The following is a 21,077-nucleotide window of genomic DNA, read 5'->3' on the forward strand; positions in this document are numbered from 1 at the left end:
AGGATCTAGAGACCCTCAGCCAGACAGGTGCAGTAAGCACGTACCTGGGCACTTGGGGCAGCACTGGCCGGGTCCACTCTGGGGCCTGGCACAGGTTGTGGGAGGGCAGTTGACCAAGGAGCACCTCACGGTCCCATCCTGGGAGCAGAGGAGAGGGCAATGGGGGTGGGCCCCAGGAGGGGCTCTGCAGGGCAGCAGTGAGCCTGGGGAAGTACCTCGCAGAGGCAGGCGTGGCAAGGGCTGTCTGCATCCGTGAAGTTCTGCCCGTTGGCATACACTTGGCCATGGTAGGTGCAGCTGTCACAGCTGGGGCAACAGGCACCTGGGTGGGACAGGCTGATCAGAGCCCAGCTGATCAGGGGGCACTGGGCAAAGTAGGAGAAGAAAGCTAGATCGAGGTGGGGCACTCACCAGGGTGCTGGGTAGGGTGCTGGCAGGGGGCTGGGGAACAGAGCACAGCCCTGCACATGGGCACCCCATCTTGACAGGAGCAGGCCGTGCAGGGCTGGCCATCAGGCTCCCACTGGACCCCCTCAGCAAACTCCTCTCCATCAAGCACACAGGCTACAACAAGGGAGCTGTCACCATGGCAACCCGGACACCTCCACCATCGCTGTCCTTCCCAGGACCCTGGCTTTGCCATCCCCACGGCAGCCTCTGAACACACTCTGGCATGGTTGGTGGACTTAGCAATGACCCCCTTACTGTGAAGGAACACCCCTCCATCTCCAGCCACTGTGGACGCAGCATCCCTTCGCAGCTGTTCCCCGCTCCCACATATACACACACCTGGGCACAGCTGGGGGCCAGAGTCAGGCAGGGAGCAGGGGGCAACCGGGCACTCCTGCTCCTCACAGGAGACCTCGCCAGCCTAGGAGGGAGGCTGGGTGAGAAACCATCCAGGGATGAGAGAGATCTGGGACGTGAGAGGGTGGGACCTCCTACCCAGCAGGAGCAGCGGACACAGCGGCCACTCTCCTGGAGTCTGAAGGTCTCCCCGCTCTGATACTGGTGTCTCTGATACTCACAGCCTGCACAGGAAGACAAAGGGACCGGGGGACAGGGATGGAGGCTGATGGGGAAGCCATCAGGTACCCACCACTCACCCTGACGAGGACAGCCACCCGTGTCCTCTAGGAGGCCCTGCCAGCCTTCCTCCACCCCCAGGAGCGAGGTCTTCACCACGGTGCCCAGTTTGCCTTGGGCAGATGAGGTGAGAACCCGTCCCTCACCCGTGGTAACAGTAGCTGAGTTTTATGAAGGATTTCCCCTGTCCTGTCCAAGGGAGGCAGCCCCCTCACATACCCAGAGCCTGACTCTGGCCAGTGCCTGCCCCGCTTCTGGTGACTCGAGCCCCCACTCACCGTCACACACTGGGCAGCACTGCCCAGGGATCCTGCCTGGGTGTCTGCAGGACACAGGTGGGCAGGGCAGAGGCTCACACTGGACACTCCCATTCTGCCAACAGGGCCCAGTCAGCATTCGAGAGGCAGGCCGGGCAGCCAGGCCCTCCCTGCCAGGCAGCCACACTCACAGCACAGTGGCAGTGTGAGCAGGGGTCCCCAGAGCCTATAGGCTCCCCGCTGCGGTATTCCCGTCCATTCAGGAAACAGCCTGTTGGGAAGAGGGTGCCTTAGATCCTCCTCAGGGGCCCCCCACCATCCTGTGTCCTGGCCTTTCTGGGAGACCCTAGCTGGGCCATCTGTCAGCTTTCTGAGCCCCTCCAGGCTCCACCCACTGGCTCACCATCACACATGGGGCAGCAGGTGCCTGGGAGGGGCCGGGCAGGGTACGGGCACAGGCTGGCGCATTCTCGCTGGCGGCACTGGATGTGGCCCTCCTGGTAGCAGGCAGAGTGGACAGGGGAAGGGGCCATCAGAACTCAGCCAAGTGGCAGAAACAGCATTCAAGTCCCAGCTATCCACTTTTTAGATGTTGTTACCGGTTGAACTATGTCTCTCCTCAAATTCATATGTTGGAGTCCTAACCCCTAGTACCTCAGAATGTGACCTTATTTGGAAATAGGGTCATTGCAGATGTAATTAAGTAATAGATGCAGTTAAGATTAAGTTCAGTGCAGTTAAATTAAGATGAGGTCACACTGGAGTAGAGTGGCCTCTAATCCAGTGACTGATGTCCTTATAAAAAGGGGAGATTTGGACACAGACACACACAGGGAGAGCAACATGTGAAGATGAAGGCCAAAGCCAAGAGACACCAAGGATTGCCAGACAATCACCAGAAGCTGGAGAAAGGCCCGGAACAGATTCTCCCTCACAGCCCTCAAAGGAACCAACCCTGCCGACACCTTGATCTCAGACTTCTGGCCTCCAGAACTGCGAGACAATACATTTCTGTTGTTTAAGCCACTCCGTTTGTGGTACTTTGTTATGGCAGCCCTAGGAAACTAATACAGATGTGTAACCTTGCATGTTACTGAAGCTCTCTATGACTCAGTTTGCCCGCCTGAAAAAAAAAGAGACAATAATAGTCCTGTCCTCATAGCCTTGTTATGGGGATGAAATGAGGTAAGGTGTCTGGTGTGGCCCCCGCTCTGGAGGCTGGCAGTTAACAAACAGTAGCTGCTGCTCTCCCCACGGCCTTTCCCAGACAGATCCCCCCCTTGAGTTCACACCTACACCTGGGCTCACTACTCCAGCCCCATTAGTGTCTGGGCAGCCAGTGACCCTTCTCACAGGTAGGAGGAGGGGTCAGTGTGAACAGGGAGGGGAAGCGCATGGTTGCAAAGGAGTTGCGTGCCCCATGGCCTTCACAGTGGGGTCCTCAGTCCTTGGCAGGCTGTCAGGAAACTCTGTGGCTCTGGCTTCAGCCCCCATGATACACAGCCCTTCTCAGCATGCACCCTGCGTGGACATTAGGCCTCCGTGTCTTCACCCTCCTCCCCCAGGCTTTGTCCTGACTGTTCCCTCCACTTGATGTCTTAATCCATTCGGGCTGCTGTAATAAAATCCCATAGACTAGGTGGCTCATAAACAACAGAAATTAAGTTCTCACAGTTCTGGAGGCCGGAGGCTGTGGCAGATTCAGTGTCTGGTAAGAGCCCACTTCCTGGTTCCTAGATGGCTGTCTTCTTGCTGTGTCCTCACATGGCTGAAGAGAGGAGGTCCCTTTTATAAGGGCACTAATCCCATTCATGAGGGCTCCACCCTTATGACCTAATCACCTCCCAAAGGCCCCACCTCCTAATACCATCACCTCAGGGGTTAGGATTTCAACATATGAATTTGGGGGGGACACAAACATTTAGTCTATAGCACCTGGAGTGTCTTTCCCCATTTCTCCCTGCTCAAATCCTACTCACCCTTTACGACCTAGTTACACATCACCCCCTCCATGAAGACTTGCTAGATCTGTGCTGCCCAATAGAAGTATAACACAAGCCACACGTGTCATTTTAAATTCTCTAGTAGTCAACTTTCAGAAAGTAAAAAGAAACAGATGAAACTAAATTTTAATAATGTATTCTACTCGATCCAATATCCAAAATGTTATGTCAACATGGAATCAACACAAAGTATGAATGAGATATTTTAGATTCCTTTCTTTTGTACTAAGTCATTGAAATCTGGTGTGGCCACATTTCAAGGGCTCAGTGGCCACATGCAGTAGTGGCTACGGATCGGACAGCACAGTTCTAGACGCCTCAAGTCAATTTGTGTTTCTCCCTCCCTGTAGCTTGTGTCGCCTGTCATGTCCTGTCCTGCCTCTCTCCTCCTGTAGCCTGTAAGCTCCTTGAGTTCGGCTCACAGACCCATCCTACAAGTCTACTGCACGCAGAGCTGGGCGTACAGACAGGGATGACCCAGCCCCGGCTCTCACAGGGCCTGGGATCAAGTCTTCTCCATCTCTGTCCCCTCACAATGCCTATGGGATGTGCTCAGTGGAATGAAGGAATGAATATGGAGAGCCTGGGGGCAGGGAGGGGTGGGGGAGCCCAGGAGCAGCACTGGGGCTCACCAGGCACTGGCAGATCTGGCAGGGGTCCCCTGGTGCGGTCCACTCTTGGCCATGCTCCCAGTGAGAGCCACCTTCTGTGCAGCCTGGAGGTGGAGGGGAGACAGGCAGAGAGGAGGCTTGGCAGGAGCCGGCCTGGACCCCAGCTTCAGCCTCCCCCCACCCTCCTCCACATGCCCTCTGAGGGCTCTCTCCTGAGCCCAGACCAGAGCAGGCCATGCCTCTGCCTAGACCCCTCTAGACGCCCCGGGCCTCCCAGTGCCCCAGGCAGAGTAAGGCCCAAGCTCCTTCGCCTGCCTTTCCAGGCCTTCCAAGACCCAGCATGGCCACGCCCACCTCCCCCAGCTCTCTCTGGCCCCTCCCCTCCTCTCACTGTAGGCGCCATTCACGCCTGCTTGCACCTGCCCTCCTAACATAACCCCACCTCAACTGAGTGTCATTCCCGAGCCTTTGCTCAAGCTGCCCTCCTCCTGGAATGCACTCTGCCTTATTCTACCTTTCACCTAGCTGACTGCTCTTTATCCTTAAGGTTCACTCAGGACATGCAGCCTCCAGGATGCCTTCCCTCCTGTGCCCAGGCTGGATTAAGTCTCCTTCCTCTGGTTTCCATAGCATCTGTGCACCTGCTTCTAATCCTGCCTTTGCGACAGTATTGCTGTATGACTCAGTGTCACCCTCTAGTGGTCTGCTCGAGGGCCCACCCCGCATCTTAGGTGTACAAAGCAGATAATGGTCACCATTTATGAAGGTATATAATATCATTATCCACATCTTACAAATGGGGACTGAAGTGGGTAACTCCCTCAGAGGCCCACAGCCGCGAAGTGGCAAGGGCAGAATTTGAGCCCAGGCACCCCAGCTCCAGAGCAGGCGTGGCTAGGCATTGCTCCCCCACTGACCGAACCCCCAAGTCAGAGGCCGACAGAGTGGGCTCTGGAGTTGAAGAAATGGCATAGCAGCCCCTCCTGGAGCTCCACCAGGGAAGGATCAGGGCTCTCACCTCGGCAGGTCGGGCAGCAGTGCCCAGGCCTCAGGACTGGCTCCGGGCAGGGGCTGGGCAGGCACTTCATGGGCACACAGCGAACCAGGCTCTTCTGTAATGCACCAACGGCTGTAATGCCTCCAGGTCTGGCTCCCAGAGGAGGGTAGGGTGAGTAGGTGTCAGGCACCCTTGGAGGGTTGGGGCACAGGGTCAGGATGGAGGGAGAATCTCTCTGGCACCAGACCTCGGAAGGCATTTGAGGGGCTAAAAGAGTGGCAGGTGTGGCCCAAGGCAGAGCAGGGGATGTCCAAGGAGGAGCAGGGCTTGGGCAAAGGTTGGGGGGACTCACCAGGCAGGAGCACTGGAGACAGGGGTTGGAGCTGGACAGGAAGTTGGCCCCCTCCTCATAAAGCTGCCCCTCATACTCACAGCCTGGGGAGGATTGCCAGGATGACAGGCTGGTCAGCAGAGAGCAGGGTGGATGGACATCACCCGAGGGAAGGCATGACCCCAAGTAGGTTCTGGACCCTCTAGGGCAGAGGGGATGGAGGGGCAGGGCGGGGTGGGGAGGTCACCTGGCCGGCAGACGGGGCAGCACTCCCCAGGTGGGGTGTAGCTCTCCAGGCAGTTGAGCTCTGAGCATGAGGGCCCCTGGCACTGCACCGTCCCTGCCTGCGGGGCAGACACTGAGCCCTCCCTCCCTCTCCACTGCCCTAGCCGGGTCACTCTGCTGGCCTAGCAGGCCTAGCAGGCTCCAGGCCTCGATGTCTGGGCAGCAGCAGCAGCCCTGTCTGGCTCCCAGATCAGGCATGGCACTGCCAGGCCTGGCATATGCCAAGCAGCAGGGATGTGGGTGGTGGCTGGGGCCAGGCCCTGTTTCCCTTACCTGGCAGGTGCAGATGACACAGGGTTCCAGTTGCCACGTTTCCCCAGCCCTGTGGCCTCCAGGGCAGCCTGCAAAACCAGGCCCAGGCCCCCAAGTAAGAGACCCAGAGGACACCAAATCCAAGGGGCACCATTCAGGTAATAGACATAAGAGATTTCTGTATTTACTACAAATTTCCAGCAGATGGCAGTAAAGTGTCTGACTCTAACATAATCTGCATATTTCCATTATTTTACAACATATGGAAGTGAAGTGTCTTAGGAAAGGGTGCCTTTTTTTTTTTTTTTTTTTTACTTCACCAAAGACATCATATGTCTTGATGGGCTAGCAGTGGCCCTGGGGCACCATGTGTCCTGCAGGCTGTGTGTGTGTCCCTTTTCTTTGAGATCCATCAGCTCCCAAGGCTTCACTCCTCATCTCCGGCCAAGACTCCCAGGCTACAATTCCAGACCCCACTCGTCTCCTGAGCCCCTGTGCCACCTTTCGCACTACCAGCTGAGATTCCCTGGGGTAGGGTTGCCAGATAAAATACAGGACACCCTATACAGAGCATCCTAGATTTTTATCTGCTAAATCTGGCAACCCTATCTCCCTGACCGTGAGCTAGTAACAACCCCAGCAGAACCACCGCCTCCACTTCCTCCCAGTCTCTCCATGTCATCGGCACCACTGCCCTCCTAGTTTCCCAAGCTCAGCATCCACTATTCTGTAGGGTCCAACCACTCACCAGCTCCTGTCCGCTTTTTGGAAACACCCCTCTTTCTGCAGCCCACTGCCACCCCTGGCTCCATGCCTAAACACTGCTGTAATGCCCCCTAACTGGTCTCTCTGCATCTAGTCCATAACAGATGAAAACTCCTAAAACACCTCTTCAAACATGCCACACTCTGGCTCTTCAGCCTTTAATGGCTCCCCATTGCCCACAGAAGAAAGTTCCAACTGCAAGGCTTACAGCAGTCTGTTCCCACTGGCCTTCCCAGGCTTATTTCCTGCAACTCACCTCTCCTCACCCAGTTCTTGTGCCCAGAAGGCCCTCAAGTACTCCCTCTCCTTCTAGTAAAATCCCACTTTCCCCCAGCTCAGATGACCCATTGTCTGTAAGCCCACCTGACTGGCTAGTCTAAGTGGGCTTCCCCTGCCTTCCTGCCCCCTCCTCTGGCAACTAACCAACTAACCACTTACTGTCTTTCTACACCTCCTCTTAATCTGTTCATTGGATCTTAAATCTTGTGCTATATTAGCTATGAGTTTATCTAGTTTATCAACTAGATTAGAAGCCCCCTAAGGGCAAGACAAAGATCATGCAGAGCATCTGGGTCAGTCCCAGGCTGGAGGTTGTTTGCTGACTTGAGCCTTCTGAACTCCCAGCACTGCCAGCGTGAGTGGGGAGGCACATTCCAGGCACGTGGCAGGTGTCAGACCAGGCTCTGGGGGCCCCAGGATGAGTGCAGGAGGTGGGCGGGGCTGGCAGGAGGCTGACCTGGCTCACAGTGTGGGCAGCATGCTCCTGGCTCCAGGCAGGGTCCTCTTGGGCATAGCTTCTGAGTACAGGTTATGGCTCCTTCCTGTGGGGAAGCAGACTGGTGGCTGCACAGGCCTCAGAACCCTGGAGGGCAGGCTTTCTAGAACCAAAACCTCACCCCAGGCTGGGACACGCCAGAGGAGCAAGAGGCTGAGTTGGCTCAGGGTATGTGGGCTACCCTTGGTCCAAGGGCAGAAAGAGACATCCTACCCCACTCCCATCATCTCCTGCAGCTCTCGACCCCTGGAAACCAGGTGCCAGCAAATTCCCCAGAGTGGAGAGATCCTAGGAAGGGAACCAAGGGCTTCCTTAGTGGAGCAATGAGGAAGGAAAGGCTGGAAAAAAGTGAACCTAGAGCCAAGTGAGGAAGAACAGGCAGGTAGAAGACAGGAGTAGATGGACAAGCAGGGACAGTGAGGGTCCACAGGTGAGGGAGCGATGTAGGAAGACAAGCAACTCCATCCTCTGTCCTCCACGCCGTAATCAGAGTGTGAGTGCGGGTTGAGCTCCAGAAAGTAGAACTACTCAGAATCAGCTGAAGACCACAGTGGCAAGGCTTGGGGGAAGGGGCAGACCCCATTACTTAACATGCAGCACACCAGGCTGCAGCAACAGGCAGACAGGTGAGGGGGACAGGTCCAGGATACCAGGGGGGGTCACAGGAACTCACCAGGCAGCGGCAGGTGGTGCAGGCGTCTGGGGAGAAGGTCTCCCCATTGCCGTAGGCCTGACCATCTTGGTGGCAGCCTGGAGGAGGAGACAGTGCTGTCACTCAGGCACTCAGGGCCATCTCCAGGCCCCGAGAGGTCTCAGCTGGCAGATAGATGGCGCTCACCACGGCAATTGGGCAGGCCAGGCTTGGGGTCACAGTGCGCAGCCCCATCCTGGCAGATGCAGGCTGTACAGGCATCAGGCTCCCAGCGAGCCCCCTCAGGCCAGGCCCGCCCCAGCCCCCAGCACTGGGAGGAAGCTGGGCGGCATTCACAGGACTCCAGCTGCCTCACCCTCTCCTGCAGCTCCTTGTTCTGGGGGAAAGAAGTAGGGGGTTGGAGGCACTGGCTCAGCTTCCCCCATCATCTCCTGCAGATTTGTGGAGTGTGAAAACTGAGGCAGGATGAGAAGGCAACTTGGCAGTTCCAGAGCAGGGGTGGGTCCCCCTCCAGTCAGCATCCAGCTCAAATCGTCCCAGTTCTCAGGGCCTGGGGTCTGGACAGGCTCCCGGGGAGCATGGGGCCCCCAAGCCTCTCCTTTGGACAGCAGAGGACCCAATCATCCCGCCCCAACAGGTCAAGACATCTTTCTCCATCCAGAATCTCTCCTGATGATGCCCTATATATAGTAGGTGCTCCATAGTATTTGCCAAATGCATGAAAGAATATGAAAATCTGGATTGACAAATCAACTACCCTGGAGGTTCTTCACGTGTATGCCAAGAGCCGACGAGGGGAACTGTTCAGATAAGAACCTCTCCGAGTGTATTTAAAATAAAACTTTATTTTAGGGTTCTCCGGGCGCCCCCAAACCCCACTGCACAAGGCCTGCCCTACCCCATGCACACTCGCCGGCCTCCAATGGTACCTGCTCTCTGAGCTCTGTCACCTCAGCCTCCAGCTTTCCCAGCTGCTCCTCCAGGGGGCGCCACTGCTCCTGGGGGGCCCCAGCAGGGGCTGAGTGGGCAGGTGCCTGCTGCTGGTAGTCATGGATGTCAGCAAGCTGAGGGTGTTCCCTGGGCACCGCCCTACCTGAAGGCACAAGAATCCAGGGTGGGCTATGGGTGAGGGGCTAGCAAGGTTCCCTGAGTTCTGTTCTCCCACCCATGTCATGCTGCGCCCCACCCTGTCCACCTGCCCACCCACCATCCAGGCAAGGGGACATGGTCTACAAGGATGCTGGAGTGAAAGCATGGAAGGAGGAAGAGGGAGCCCTGGGTGGACAAAAGTGACCCAGACAAGCCTTCCCAAGTAGCAAGAACCTCTTAGTCAGGTACAAGCCCCAGGGACCCTGACAGGCTGGGGGCACCAGGGGAGTATCTAGACCAGGGCCTCCCTGCAACCTGCCCCAACTCTGCAGGGGTCCCCAGCCATAGGAGGCATGTCGGGGTCATCCGTCCTCACTTGGGCCAAGGACTTGGCCAGGGGCAGCCTAGGGAGCTGACATGTCATGCTGGGAGGGCCCAGAAGCCAGCACAGGCTGAAGTGCAGAAGAGGAAGATAGACATGTGAAAGGCAGGTCTGCTTTAAGGTGCCTGGGGTCTGGAGTGAGCAGACCCCACCCTCCAGCTGCCTGTCTTCACCTGTCGAAACGGCACTGCTTTTGGAGACTGTGTGCAGGGAGAGGCAACTGTTCCCTCTGTTCCCACCGCCAAGCCTTGCCACTGGTTTCCAGGCCTGTGGCAGAGGGGCCTGGGGACCCCACTTCGGATAGGGTGGGTTCCAGAAAGCGGGACTTGGCTGCATTTCCTGGAGAGTTTGGGGAAGGTGCCAGCAGGGCCCCACTAGCTTTTAAGGCACTGGGCCAAATGAAGACAGCCTGTCAGCCTGTCTTCTGGAAGTCACTATGCCGAGGGAAGGGGGGGCCCTCTGAGTTCAGGCCTGGGGTTGGGGATGGCCACTTTCACCTCACTTCGATTCCTCTCCTAAGTCAGGAAAGTAAAGGCCATGGGGGGCTAGGCTGACTCCTCTCCCACCAGTGGAAGTGGGCAGGGCAGTGGAGAGTCTGGAGGAGGACTGGAGGAGGCGAGTGAGGAGGAGACAAAGGAGAAGGGACAGGAGGAGGGAGAGGAGAGCGAGGGGGAGGGTCTTTCCCACAGAGGCAGCTCATTAGTGAGGCGGGGCCTAGGGTGGCTAAAAGAGTTTCTAACGGACACTAGTCCTGTGAGGCAAGGGAACAATGCCAGCCACTACTCCCACCAATTGCCACCAAGGGCGGTTGGAGATTCTAGACCAAAACCTAAGTTGTCCTCTTTCTCCCAAACCTGCTTTGCCCTGAGTTCCTTGGCTTGGTTAATGCCATCTCCACCTACCCAGAAATCCATGGCTCAGCTTCCCTCTTTTGTATGCCTCCCAAACCCATCAGTCTCTGGTCTCACTCAGTCATCCCCCAATCCAACCCCTCTCGCCTCCCCTACTCAGGAGGCTGCAGAGCCTGGGCGGGCGCGACCGCCTCGCTTCCTCCACCTGCTCCTCTTCTCTCTGCACGACCTTTCTAAATCACACATCTGACGGTTCCCAGCAGCAAGTCCAAATGTGACCTCGCAAGTGCCACCTAGCCTTTCAACCTGCCCTGCTACCCCCCACATCCAAGGTTCTAACACCGGTTCTAGCACAAATGCCGGCACCCAAACCTCTTGTGTATGTTCCCATCCCCGTCCCTTGTGCAGGGATCCTGTCACCTGGAATGGCACTCTGTCTTGGTATGGCTCCTGTACCCAGCTTCCCTCCAAGCCCCATGAAGGGTGGCCAAGGATAGGTCTTAGCATCTTAAACCCTCCACCCCAGCTTGACTTCCATCTGGCTTCACCCCACATCCCATGATCCCTCCTCTAGTCCTGCTTAAGCAGGCACAATAAGGGGGTCGGGGAGAAGCTGGGGTCCTCTGGGACATTCAGGGATGATAGAGCCAATCCCTTGCCTGGAGAGACCTGCAGACAGTTCCTGATTGTTGCTCAAAGCCTGATGGCTCCCCACGGAACTGTCCTCTGCTCCCCTCCCAGCCTCCCCGTGCGCAGTCCCTGCACTGACCAGTCTGTTCCTGCCTGTCCTCCTGGGTGAAAGCCAGACACAGAGACTCAAAGTCAGCTCCCATCGCAGGCCTCCTTTTTTTCCCGCTTTCTCAAGACAAATAATTAACTTCAGACTCCCAGATTCCAGGGCAGCCTCTCCCCCACCGCTGCCTGCAGGAATTCCTCCCGAGGCCATAGCAGGAAGCCCCCTCCCGCTTCTGGCCCGGTGCCTTCGCCTTAGCCTCCGTGCTGCCCCCACCGTGCTGGCTCCTCCACCGACGGGGAGGACTGGGGCTGGCCGGAGGGGCGCGCGCACCCCAGGGCAGGCCCGCGGGAGGCTGCCCGGCCCCAGCTCAGTCCCCCAGACTAGGCTGAGGGAGAGGTGGGGCCCTCCCCGCTGGCCCCCAGCCCTCGGCGCCCCGACTTACCTCTGCCGGTCCCCGGGGCCAGCGCCAGGCTCGAGAGCTGCAGGACGAGGGGCAGCAGACCGGCGAGGGGCCCCGCCATGCTCGCTCCGCCTCGCTGTCTGTGGTCGCGGCTCAGCGGGCGCTGGGGGAGGCGGGGTGGGGAGACACCAGGCCGCCTCCCACCCAGGCTTTGTTCGGGGAGGGCTTCTGGCGTCTGTTATCCCGCCGGTGGCGCCCGCCTCCCTGATGGGCACCTGGACCTCTCGGCCCCAGCCCCACCCTGACCCCAGACCTGGCTCAGAGGTGCAGCGACCCCCCCCCGCCCCCCCCCCGTGAGCAGCCCCAACCCCCAAGGAAACTGGGAGGGTGTGGGAGCAACGTCTCCTGCCTCTGATCCCAGAGGAGACCCTGAAAATAAACACGAATTCATCACTCTGGGCTCTGGGACAGCTGCTCTCCCTGGCCCCTTGGGTTCCTCCATCCGCCCTGGGCTTTCTGGTTCAGCTTTTTCCCTTTCTCATGGGTTTATAGGAGAAGCCGACTCAGCTGGGTTGGAATCCCTGCTCAGCCAATTCCATGTGCCCTTAGACCCCTAACTTCTCTGTGCCTTGGTTTCCCTGTTTGTAAACTAGGGATCATAATATGTACTTTACAGACTTGCAGTGAGGATTAAGGGAGATTATGTAGATAAAGAATTTAGGGGAGTGGTTGCCACATGCTAAGTGTTCAGTAAATAACAAATAATTGTGATAGGTGCTGCTCGAGGTCTCTGAAGTTAAAGGCCCGGGTCTCCTCCTCCTTTGTCCCCCTGTACATTTCTTTCCTGGACTCTGCTCACTACTGGTGTCCACCTCAGCAGCCCCAGGCTTGGCCCTGAACTCCAAGACCTCGCTCCGCTGGCTGATCCCAGCCCACGTTCCAGCTCCTGAGCTCAAGTCTGCCCTGGGGGGTGAGCTGAGGCAGCAGGCAGGGCAGAGGGCAGGGCTGGGCCCTGGGCTCAGCAAGTGGAGGGGGCCAAAGGGAGGAACTGAGGAGAGCTGGCCACGTAGGCCTGCAAGGCTGGGAAACTCCTCAGTGCAGCTGGGAAGCAGGGGGAGGTGGGGATGGGCCCCAAGCTCACAGGCAAAGGGACACTGAGGGCGGAGCCGTGAATCCTGCCAAAGCAGTCTCCCTGCTGCCATAAAGGCCAGTAAGTCAGAAGCCACCCCTCCCCCCAGCCCAGGCAGGGACTAAAGGTCCCCCCAGCCCACTCTCTATGCACCTTAAGAGAGGGCCCCGTCTCTCCCCAGGAGTGTGGGCTTCTGATAGGGCCTGAGCAGCTGGCGGCAGGGGGAGGGGAGGCCGCCAGCCAATACTGAGACCTGGCCTCAGCCAGCCTGGAGCTAAGCTCACAGGAGCAGAGGAAAGCCAGGGCCAGCCACTGGGAAAGACATGAGGAAGTGGCAGCTCTCTTCCTACCAGGGTTAGGGAAAATGGTGTCTGTTATAAGGCAGGTCCCCTGGGAGGCTGGCTGGAGGGGAGGCTAAGAGCAGACTCTGGCGAGGGCTGCTAAGTCACATCGTGGATGTGACAACACTTTCTGCTGTGTGAACTCAGGCAAGTCATTTAACTTCAGGGGCTAATTTTTCATAGGCGTGGCATGTAGCTCTAATAGCACCCACCTCATAGAGTGTTTGTGAGGCTTAAGTCAGTTACTGGCTGGAAAGAACACTCCAGCACGGTACCTGGCGTGGAGGCGTTAACTCTTATCACTGCTCTTATGTGATCTCTGACCAGCACCCCAACCATGCAGGGAGCGTGCTTTCATTCCCATTTTACAGATGAGGAATCGGAGAGACACTGGGTAAGCAGCTCAGAGTCACGCTGGGAATAAACCACGGAACCTGGAATCAATGCCAGGTCCTTGGGACCCCAGGGCCTGGCCAGACCAGTCCACATTGACCCCTGGCCACTCAGTCTGGCCTCACCCTTGGCATGACCCAGCCTCTGAGACAGGGGGCTCGTGCTTCCAGCAACTTTTGGGGTCATTCTTTCCTAGAGTCAAAGACGGCGCACTTGTCAGGACTTGTATCCTTCTACTACTCCCTGTAAACTTCATTGTCACCGCGAGCCCAAACCCAGCCATCCCTGGTCACCCTGACTCCCAGCTGCTTCCTGCTCTGTAAATCCCCTGCTCTGCCCAACCCACTTCACCCCTGGCCTCCTGCAGGGCCTCCTCCAGCCCCACCACCTGCCACCTCTGTGCCTCTGTTGGAGCACCTGAGGATCACTGGAGAACATCCCCCCACTTGGCTGTCTAGTTTCACTTCAAATTCATGGCCACAAACCTCAACAGACATTCGCAACACTGCCAGAAATCCTGCTACGATGCCCTGGTAAACGCAATCTCCCACTCCCCGAGAGGAGCATTTCAGACCCTCTCCTTCCTTCCCAAAGGTGTCAGCGGTTCTGCCCTTACCCCGCGTATGATCTTGGCAGGTTACTGAACCTTTCTAAGGCCCAAGTTCCTCCCCTGTGAAGCGGGGCTAATAATAGCGCCTCTGTCATGATTGTTATAAGGATCGTCTTAGCCTGAGTTCTCTGAAAGCAGAGCCTGAGACAAAGGCTTACATGCATGTTTATTTTAGAATATGATCCCAGGGAGCAGGAATGAGGGCTGGGGAGAGCAAAACAGGGAAGGATGGAGAGCCAATGCAAGGTGACTTATGGAAGAGCTGGTCACTGCTATGGCATCTTTGTGTCCAATCCCGCAGGACCGTCTGAGTCGTATGAAATGGCTCAGAGCAGAAAGTGGAAACACTTACGCATTGGCATCGGTACCCATTGGTCTAGGGTAGCCCCGCGGGGCATTAGCTGCTCCCAGTGATGTATGAGTGAGTGCCCAAGTGGGTTCCCAAGAGTGTCCAATACCATATATCAGAGAAATTTCAAAGCAAGAAGGGAGAGATTTGCAGCAGAACCCGAGGTGAAACACTGCCGGGATGCACCTGTGCAGAGCTCTCGCAGCCTGCGTGGAGCTGGAATAAGGTGCGGCTGAAAGGATTTGTATAAGAGGTATCCAACCAATGGGACAATGTACATAAAAAACTTTTTACAGCGTCTGGCGCATTTTAAGCACCCAAAATACATTATTATTTTTGTTAACATAATCATCATCTTCTGCTGAGGCCCAACCTGAAAAGCCAATACTAGCATTCTTTTTTGTGTGTGTGTGAGGAAGATCACCCCTGAGCTAACATCCATGCCAATCCTCCTCTTTTTGTTGAGGAAGACCGGCCCTGAGCTAACATCTATTGCCAGTCCTCCATTTTTTTTCCCTTTTTCTCCCCAAAGCCCCAGTAGATAGTTATATGTTGTAGTTGCACATCCTGCTAGTTGCTGTATGTGGGACGCGGCCTCAGCATGGCCGGACAAGCCGTGCGTTGGTGGGCGCCCGGGATCCGAACCCGGGCTGCCAGCAGCGGAGCGCGTGCACTTAACCGCTAAGCCACGGGGCCGGCCCCAATACTAGCATTCTTTATCCACAACAGAAGGTAGAGAAGCTTCTAGAAAACTCATTCTATGAAATAAAAACCCAGGGCCCTGAGGAAAGGGTATTATTTGGAGAGGCATTTGAGTTTCCAAGGTGAGTGGTCACCATGAGCCTCTTTTGTGCCAGGCATCAAGCCAGATACAGGGAGATGATGATGAACAAAACATAGTCCTGGCCAGAATGTCCCGTGCAGGCCAAAGGATGGGGGAACAGGGTTCCTGGCAGAGGGAGGGGTGTGAGCACAAGACCATACATGCACACAAACGTCAGGCTTGGAATAAAGGGCTCGCGTTCTCGGCTGGGATAGTGGAACCAGATACAGCCATCCTGACCAAAACCCAACTCTTTCTTTAGAAAGAGGAACATTCTGGCTAGAGAAAGAAAGAATGACTCGGACCCAGGCTTGAGACCTTACTTGGCGGGGTGGTCCCCAGTGTGGAGTAGAGTGTGGGTGCCAGTGGGGCATGTGGGCACAGTAGCCTGTGTTGCCATGCAGGGCAGCAGAAGGGCTCCAGGATGTAGAGTCGGTGAGTTCTGTGTTCAACTCCTGCTCCACCGCTTAGTGTCTGTGCTGGCCATTCTCCATTTCTCCCCCTCCCATTCATGCTCCTTCCTCTGGGCCCCCTACAGACTGCATTGCTCTGGCTTTTTGCTCTGTGGCTTCCTGTGGGTTCAGCCAAGAAGAGCACTGGCAGGGCTGGCGGGCAGGAGAGGAGAGTGGTTGGGAGATTTCTTCCTTCCTCCTGCTCAACGTGGGCTCTGGTGGTAACACTATTCCCTCTCCTTGTCCCCTCAGCCTAGGGGGCGGCAATGACTTCCTGCTATTGTTAGTCCCTGGTCTTCACCAACCGTTGTTGATTCTCTTAACTGTGCAGGCAAATCTGTCGCTAGTCCCTTCTTTAAGTTCTCTTTAGCTAAACCCTTTTGAGGGGAATTCTATTTTCTTCTGGGTCCTTAGCCTATATGCTAACCTTACCACTTACTCCACTAGGTTATTCTACCTCCCTAAGTCAAAATCTTCCATCTGTAAAATGAAGTAATAACCCCCACCGTAGGTTGGGGGAGTCCAATGAGGCAACGAACACATAATGTGTGTCTGACATACGTGTGACGCCCGGTGCACACAGACCCCAATACAAGTTACCCCCCGTCCCTTACCTCCTTCAGGTTGTACTGTCAATAGCAGCGGGTTGGTTTTCTCTCTGGATTTGGTAGCTGGAAGCAAAAGGTTGCTGTGAGGAGGGAGGGAGAGAAGGGATTAGTTCAAAATTAAATGATTAAGTTTTTGCACTTCTGGGGCCAGCCCAGTGGCGTAGTGGTTAAGTTTGCGCTTTCCGCTTTGGCGGCCCAGCGTTCTCCAGTTCGGATCCTGGGAGTGGACCTACTCACTGCTCATCAAGCCATGCTGAGGCAGCGTCCCACATAGAAGAGCTACAACTCTACAACTATGTACTGGGGCTTTGGCGAAAAAAAAGAAAAAGAAGAAGATTGGCAACAGATGTTAGTGCAGGGACAGTCTTCCTCAAAATAAATAAATAAATAAATAAAAATTTTTGCATTTCATTTGATAGCTTTCAAATCATACCAGCTGTAACAAATGAAACAAGATACCACAAAGGTATGACGGCAAAGCCCATCATTATGTCTGCTCCAGCCCCCGTCCTTGCCCATCCACTCCCAGCCCAATGTGACCAATGGTAACAAGGCTATGTCTTCCACACGCTTCACCTGGCTCACACAACCATATGTGAGCATGTGTACACCATGTGATTTCGTTTGGAGAAGGTATTTTGGAACAAGCTCCCGTCCCCACCCCGCCCACAATGCTTGCCAACTTGCCCCTGAGTCACCTCTCTCAGTGGCTCCCATCTCAATCTCCCAATTCCCTCAGGACCCTCTCTCCCCACTTGCAATATTAGGTCACCCCAGGCAAAGGTTACCCCTGGTTGACCAGCTGAGCAGCTGCAGGGGGTGGGGAATGTACTGTTTGTCATAGATCGGAGATCCTAATTCCATAACTGTATCCCACGGCCCGGTTACCCTTCCCCCAAGTTCAGAGTAAGTAGCCCATTAGTCCCCTTCCAGGAAGAGCCTCCTTTGCCCGTCCTTAAAATGCCCGCAGGGGTCCACCTCACCAGGTTCCAGGAAGTGTGCCAAGCTGCAGCATGCCAACTCAAGTACGAAATGTCGGTCCACGCACTTGACCATCACTGCTCACAGGTGAATACTCACAGTTGGAACCGAATACTTCCTTGTTGAACTGAATCTGCTGGGATTTTAGGAGTGTGTGTGTATTGTTTGTTTTTGTTTTTAGCATTGAGAGGCCAATGCCGTCAGATAGCACGTCTGAACCCCAAAGCAGAGCCAGGACCTGGGGGCTGGGCAGGTTTCCAGGTGCCCACACAGGGACCTCCAAGTTTTGAGGTTCTCAGCCTGGAGGGGAACTTGCCCATCACCCTTGTGCCTATTCCCACCTAGGGCTTCTCCAATCTCTTTTCTGACTTTGTTTTCTCAAAAACTTATCCTTGGGATTCCCATAAGGCCTCGAGAAGCTAAGAGGATGGAGGAATCAGGGGAGGAGATATGTGTGGCTTCCTGCCTGTAATTCCCTCTTCTTCCCACCCATTTCTCTCCCTCCTGTCCCTCATGGCCCTGCTTTCAAACTTGCTCTCAAGCTTCAACAAAGCCTCCTCCGGCGGTTCCGGGCAGCACTGCCACTTAGACCAGCACAGTCCAGTGGAACTTTCTGCAATGACGGAAATGTTCTATATCTGCACTGTCCAATATGGTGGCTCCATGAGGCTACAGAGTACCTGTCACGGCTCGTGCAATTGAGGATCTGAATTTTAAATTTTTATTTAATTCTAATTAATTTTAATAGAAATAGCCATATGTAGCTAATGACTACTGTACTGGACAGCACATATTTAGACCATAAGGCAACTTTGTGCCAATTAGTGAAAAGTGCTACTTCTCAAGACAGTTTCCTTCCTTCCATTGGCTGGCAAAGTTTTGTGATAGATCCGCAATGGGTATGATGTGAGTGAGGCCCCCAAAGTTGTGCAGTGCACAGCCCTACGTGGCAGCCCTGGCTCCAGGCGCCCACCGCCAGGTGGCAGTGGTAATGACTGCTGTGCTGGGAGTACTCCAAGGGAATCAGGCATGGGCTGGGTGGGTCACCAGATTATCAGAATTCATGCCGACCATGGCTCTAGGAGGTGGGTGCTATGATGGCCCCCATTTTACCAGCTGGGAAACTGGGGTTTGGAGAGTTTAAACAGCGCAGTCAATGTCAGTCAGCTGGAGAGTGGAGGGACTGGCACTTCATCCCAACTCTGACTCCTAACCGTGACAGAGATCTCTGCCTGCTCCTCTCCCACCACTCATGACTTCTGCACACTGAGAACTTCTGCTGCCCCTCCTCCCGCAGCACTGGGTCTTCACTCAGTTACAAGATTCAGGCTTACTCTCTCTTGCTCACTGGGCTGGAGCGCCCGGAGGGCAGGTCACCTTTGCCAGCTCTGCCCCTCCCCTGCTTTAACCCCAGGGTATGGCTATGGGGGCTGTTTGGCAGGTACCAGTAGATGGGCACACCTAAGGGTCTCTCCTCCCACCACCTCAGTCCCATTGCAAAACCCACGGATTGGGGGGTTGAGGGGTGGTACTGAGTCTCAGAATTTCCAGAGGGCCCCAGGATTCAGACCTCAAACAGAAGCACGGCCTGCCAGGGTCAGACAGCCTGCCTCAGAACTGGCCCAATTCTGTCTCTGGTTCTGAGGGGCTGGATGGAGGCTGGTTAAGGCATTCCCTACACTTGCCCAGGGCCTTCTGCTCTGGGTTAGCGCAGCACCCCTCAGCCATTCTCTTGACTCCTTTGGCTTTCAGGCTCTGAGCTGCCAATGCTCGCCTTCCCACACTGGCTGGGCAGAGGAGACACGATCTCACAGCACTTTGGGCCAAGACTAGCCAAAGGGCCTCTGGTCAAGGAACTGGTCTCACCCAGCACCGAAGCCCCACCCCACAGTTTAGAGGCAAACAAGACCTTAGATAGGGGCTGAGGGAGGGGGAATGGCAACTATTCCTTCCAGGTGATATGAAGAGAGAGTCAGAGGGCAAGGGGGTAGAGGCCAGTGGATCAAGACCACAGCTGGAGCCAACTTGAGGCACCAGATGTCCTGGCATCCAGTGATGGCCTCAGCTTTCCCTTTAAAAAATTTTTTTTTGTGACAGTTTTATTGAGACATAATTCACATACCATAAATTCACCTGTTTAAAGTGTACAGTCCAATAGTTTAGCACATTCACAGAGTTGCGCAACCATCACCACAATTAATTTTAGAACATTTCATTCACTCCAAAAAGAAACCCTGTGCCCTTTAGCATTCACCCCCTATTTCCCACCACCACCCATTCCCCAGTCCTAGGCAACCACTCGTCTACATTTTTTCTCTGTGGAGTTGCCACTCTGGACATTTCATATAAATGAATCATACAATATGTGTCCTTTGTCTGACTTCGTTCACTTGGCATAATGTTTTCAAGGTTCATCCACGTTGTATCATGTATCAGTACTTCACTCGTTTTTATTGCCAAATAATATTCTGTTGTATGTATATACTGTATTTTATTTTTCCATTTATGAGTTGATAGGCATTTGGGGTGTTTCCACTTTTTGGCTATTATGAATAATGCTGCTGTGAACATTCATGTACAAGTTTTTGTGTGGACACATGCTTTAATTTCTCTTGGGTGTACAAGTAGGAGTGGAATTGCAACATCATATGGAAACGCTATCTTTAACCTTTTCGTGAACTGCCAAATTGTTTTCCAAAGTGGCTGCACCATTTTACATTCCCAGCAGTGTATGAGGGTTCCAATTTCCCCACATCCGTGACAACACTTGTTATTATCTGACTTTTTTATTATAGTCATCCCAGTGCGTGTGAAGCAGTATTGTGGCTTTGATTTGCATTTCCCTGATGACTTATGATGTTGAACATCTTGACACGTGCTTATTAGTCATTTATATATATTCTCTGGAGAAATGTCTGTTCAAATCCTTTGCCCATTTTTAATTGAGTTATTCATCTTTTTATTATTCAGTTGTAAGAGTTCTTTATGTATTCTAGATACACAAATCACTTGTTAGGTATATGGCTAGCCAATATTTTCTCCCATTCTGCGGACTCTCTTTTCACCCTTTTGATGGTGTCCTTTGCAGCACAAAAGTTTCTAATTTTGATGAAGTCCAATTTATCTGTTTTTTCTTTTGTTGCTTGTATTTTGGTGTCATATTTTAGGAACCATTGCCTAATCTAAGGTTAGGAAGATTTATCCCTGTGTTTTCTTATAAGAGTGTTATAGTATTAGCTTGTACATACAGGTCTTTGATCCATTTTGAGTTAATTTTTGCATATGGTGTGAGGTATGGCTCTGTTGTTAGGTGCGTATATGTTTATAATTGTCACCTTTCTGATGGATTACTCTTTTATCATTATAAAATGTCCCTCTTTATCTTTAGTAACTTTTTTTGTTTTAAAATCTATTTTATCTGATATTAGAACAGCCCCTCCAGTTTTCTTATGGTTGCTGTTTGCCTGATATACCTTTTTCTGTCCTTCTACTTTAAATCTATTTGTATTTTTAAATCTAAAGTGTATCTTCTATAGACAGCATATTGTTGGATTTTGTTTTATCATCTGGTCTGATGATCTCTGCTCTTTGATTGGGTTGTTTAATCCATTCACGTTATTGACATGGTTGTATTTGCATTTGCATTTTACTTGTTTTCTAAATATCTCAGGTCTTTTTTTCCCTCTATTTCTCCTGGACTGCTTTCTTTTGCATTAAGTGAATATTTTCTGTATAATGTTTTAATTATTCCTTTAATTATTTTTTTTACTGTATTTTTTGAGTCATTTTCTTAGCGGTTGCTCTAGGGTTTACCTACAGACAGCTTACTCTACTGCCTTCCTGTCCCACCCAGGTAAGTTGTCGCCATGAAAGGTCCTGAGCAGAGTGTGCAGGCAGGAAAATTACCTGAGGAAGGATG

The 21,077-nt window shown here is 54.0% G+C and overlaps 1 protein-coding gene across 6 annotated transcripts in view; it reads right to left on the reverse strand.

Moving 5' to 3' along the window:
* KCP (kielin cysteine rich BMP regulator) overlaps positions 1 to 11,593 on the reverse strand; it is a 28,314-nt gene extending 16,721 nt beyond the window's left edge. For 2 of the 6 annotated variants that reach the window (XM_058529580.1, XM_058529552.1), the window contains exons 1-18: positions 11,515 to 11,593; positions 8,944 to 9,107; positions 8,201 to 8,390; positions 8,036 to 8,112; positions 7,576 to 7,650; positions 7,324 to 7,408; positions 5,844 to 5,911; positions 5,533 to 5,629; positions 5,307 to 5,389; positions 4,976 to 5,069; positions 3,979 to 4,061; positions 1,747 to 1,840; positions 1,535 to 1,614; positions 1,365 to 1,458; positions 946 to 1,031; positions 412 to 871; positions 216 to 322; positions 45 to 138 (exon numbers count right to left, since the gene is read on the reverse strand). In XM_058529580.1, coding sequence (XP_058385563.1) covers positions 45 to 138; positions 216 to 322; positions 412 to 871; positions 946 to 1,031; positions 1,365 to 1,458; positions 1,535 to 1,614; positions 1,747 to 1,840; positions 3,979 to 4,061; positions 4,976 to 5,069; positions 5,307 to 5,389; positions 5,533 to 5,629; positions 5,844 to 5,911; positions 7,324 to 7,408; positions 7,576 to 7,650; positions 8,036 to 8,112; positions 8,201 to 8,390; positions 8,944 to 9,107; positions 11,515 to 11,593 — 2,110 coding nt within the window. Of the gene's footprint in view, positions 1 to 44; positions 139 to 215; positions 323 to 411; positions 872 to 945; positions 1,032 to 1,364; positions 1,459 to 1,534; positions 1,615 to 1,746; positions 1,841 to 3,978; positions 4,062 to 4,975; positions 5,146 to 5,306; positions 5,390 to 5,532; positions 5,630 to 5,843; positions 5,912 to 7,323; positions 7,409 to 7,575; positions 7,651 to 8,035; positions 8,113 to 8,200; positions 8,391 to 8,943; positions 9,108 to 11,514 lie in introns of all 6 variants that reach the window. The other 4 variants (XM_058529589.1, XM_058529598.1, XM_058529571.1 and 1 more) reach the window with 4 other exon arrangements.
* Between the last annotated feature and the right edge of the window lie 9,484 nt (positions 11,594 to 21,077).

This window comes from Diceros bicornis, chromosome 3 (assembly GCF_020826845.1).
Source record: "Diceros bicornis minor isolate mBicDic1 chromosome 3, mDicBic1.mat.cur, whole genome shotgun sequence".
Taxonomy (NCBI): Eukaryota; Metazoa; Chordata; class Mammalia; order Perissodactyla; family Rhinocerotidae; genus Diceros; species Diceros bicornis.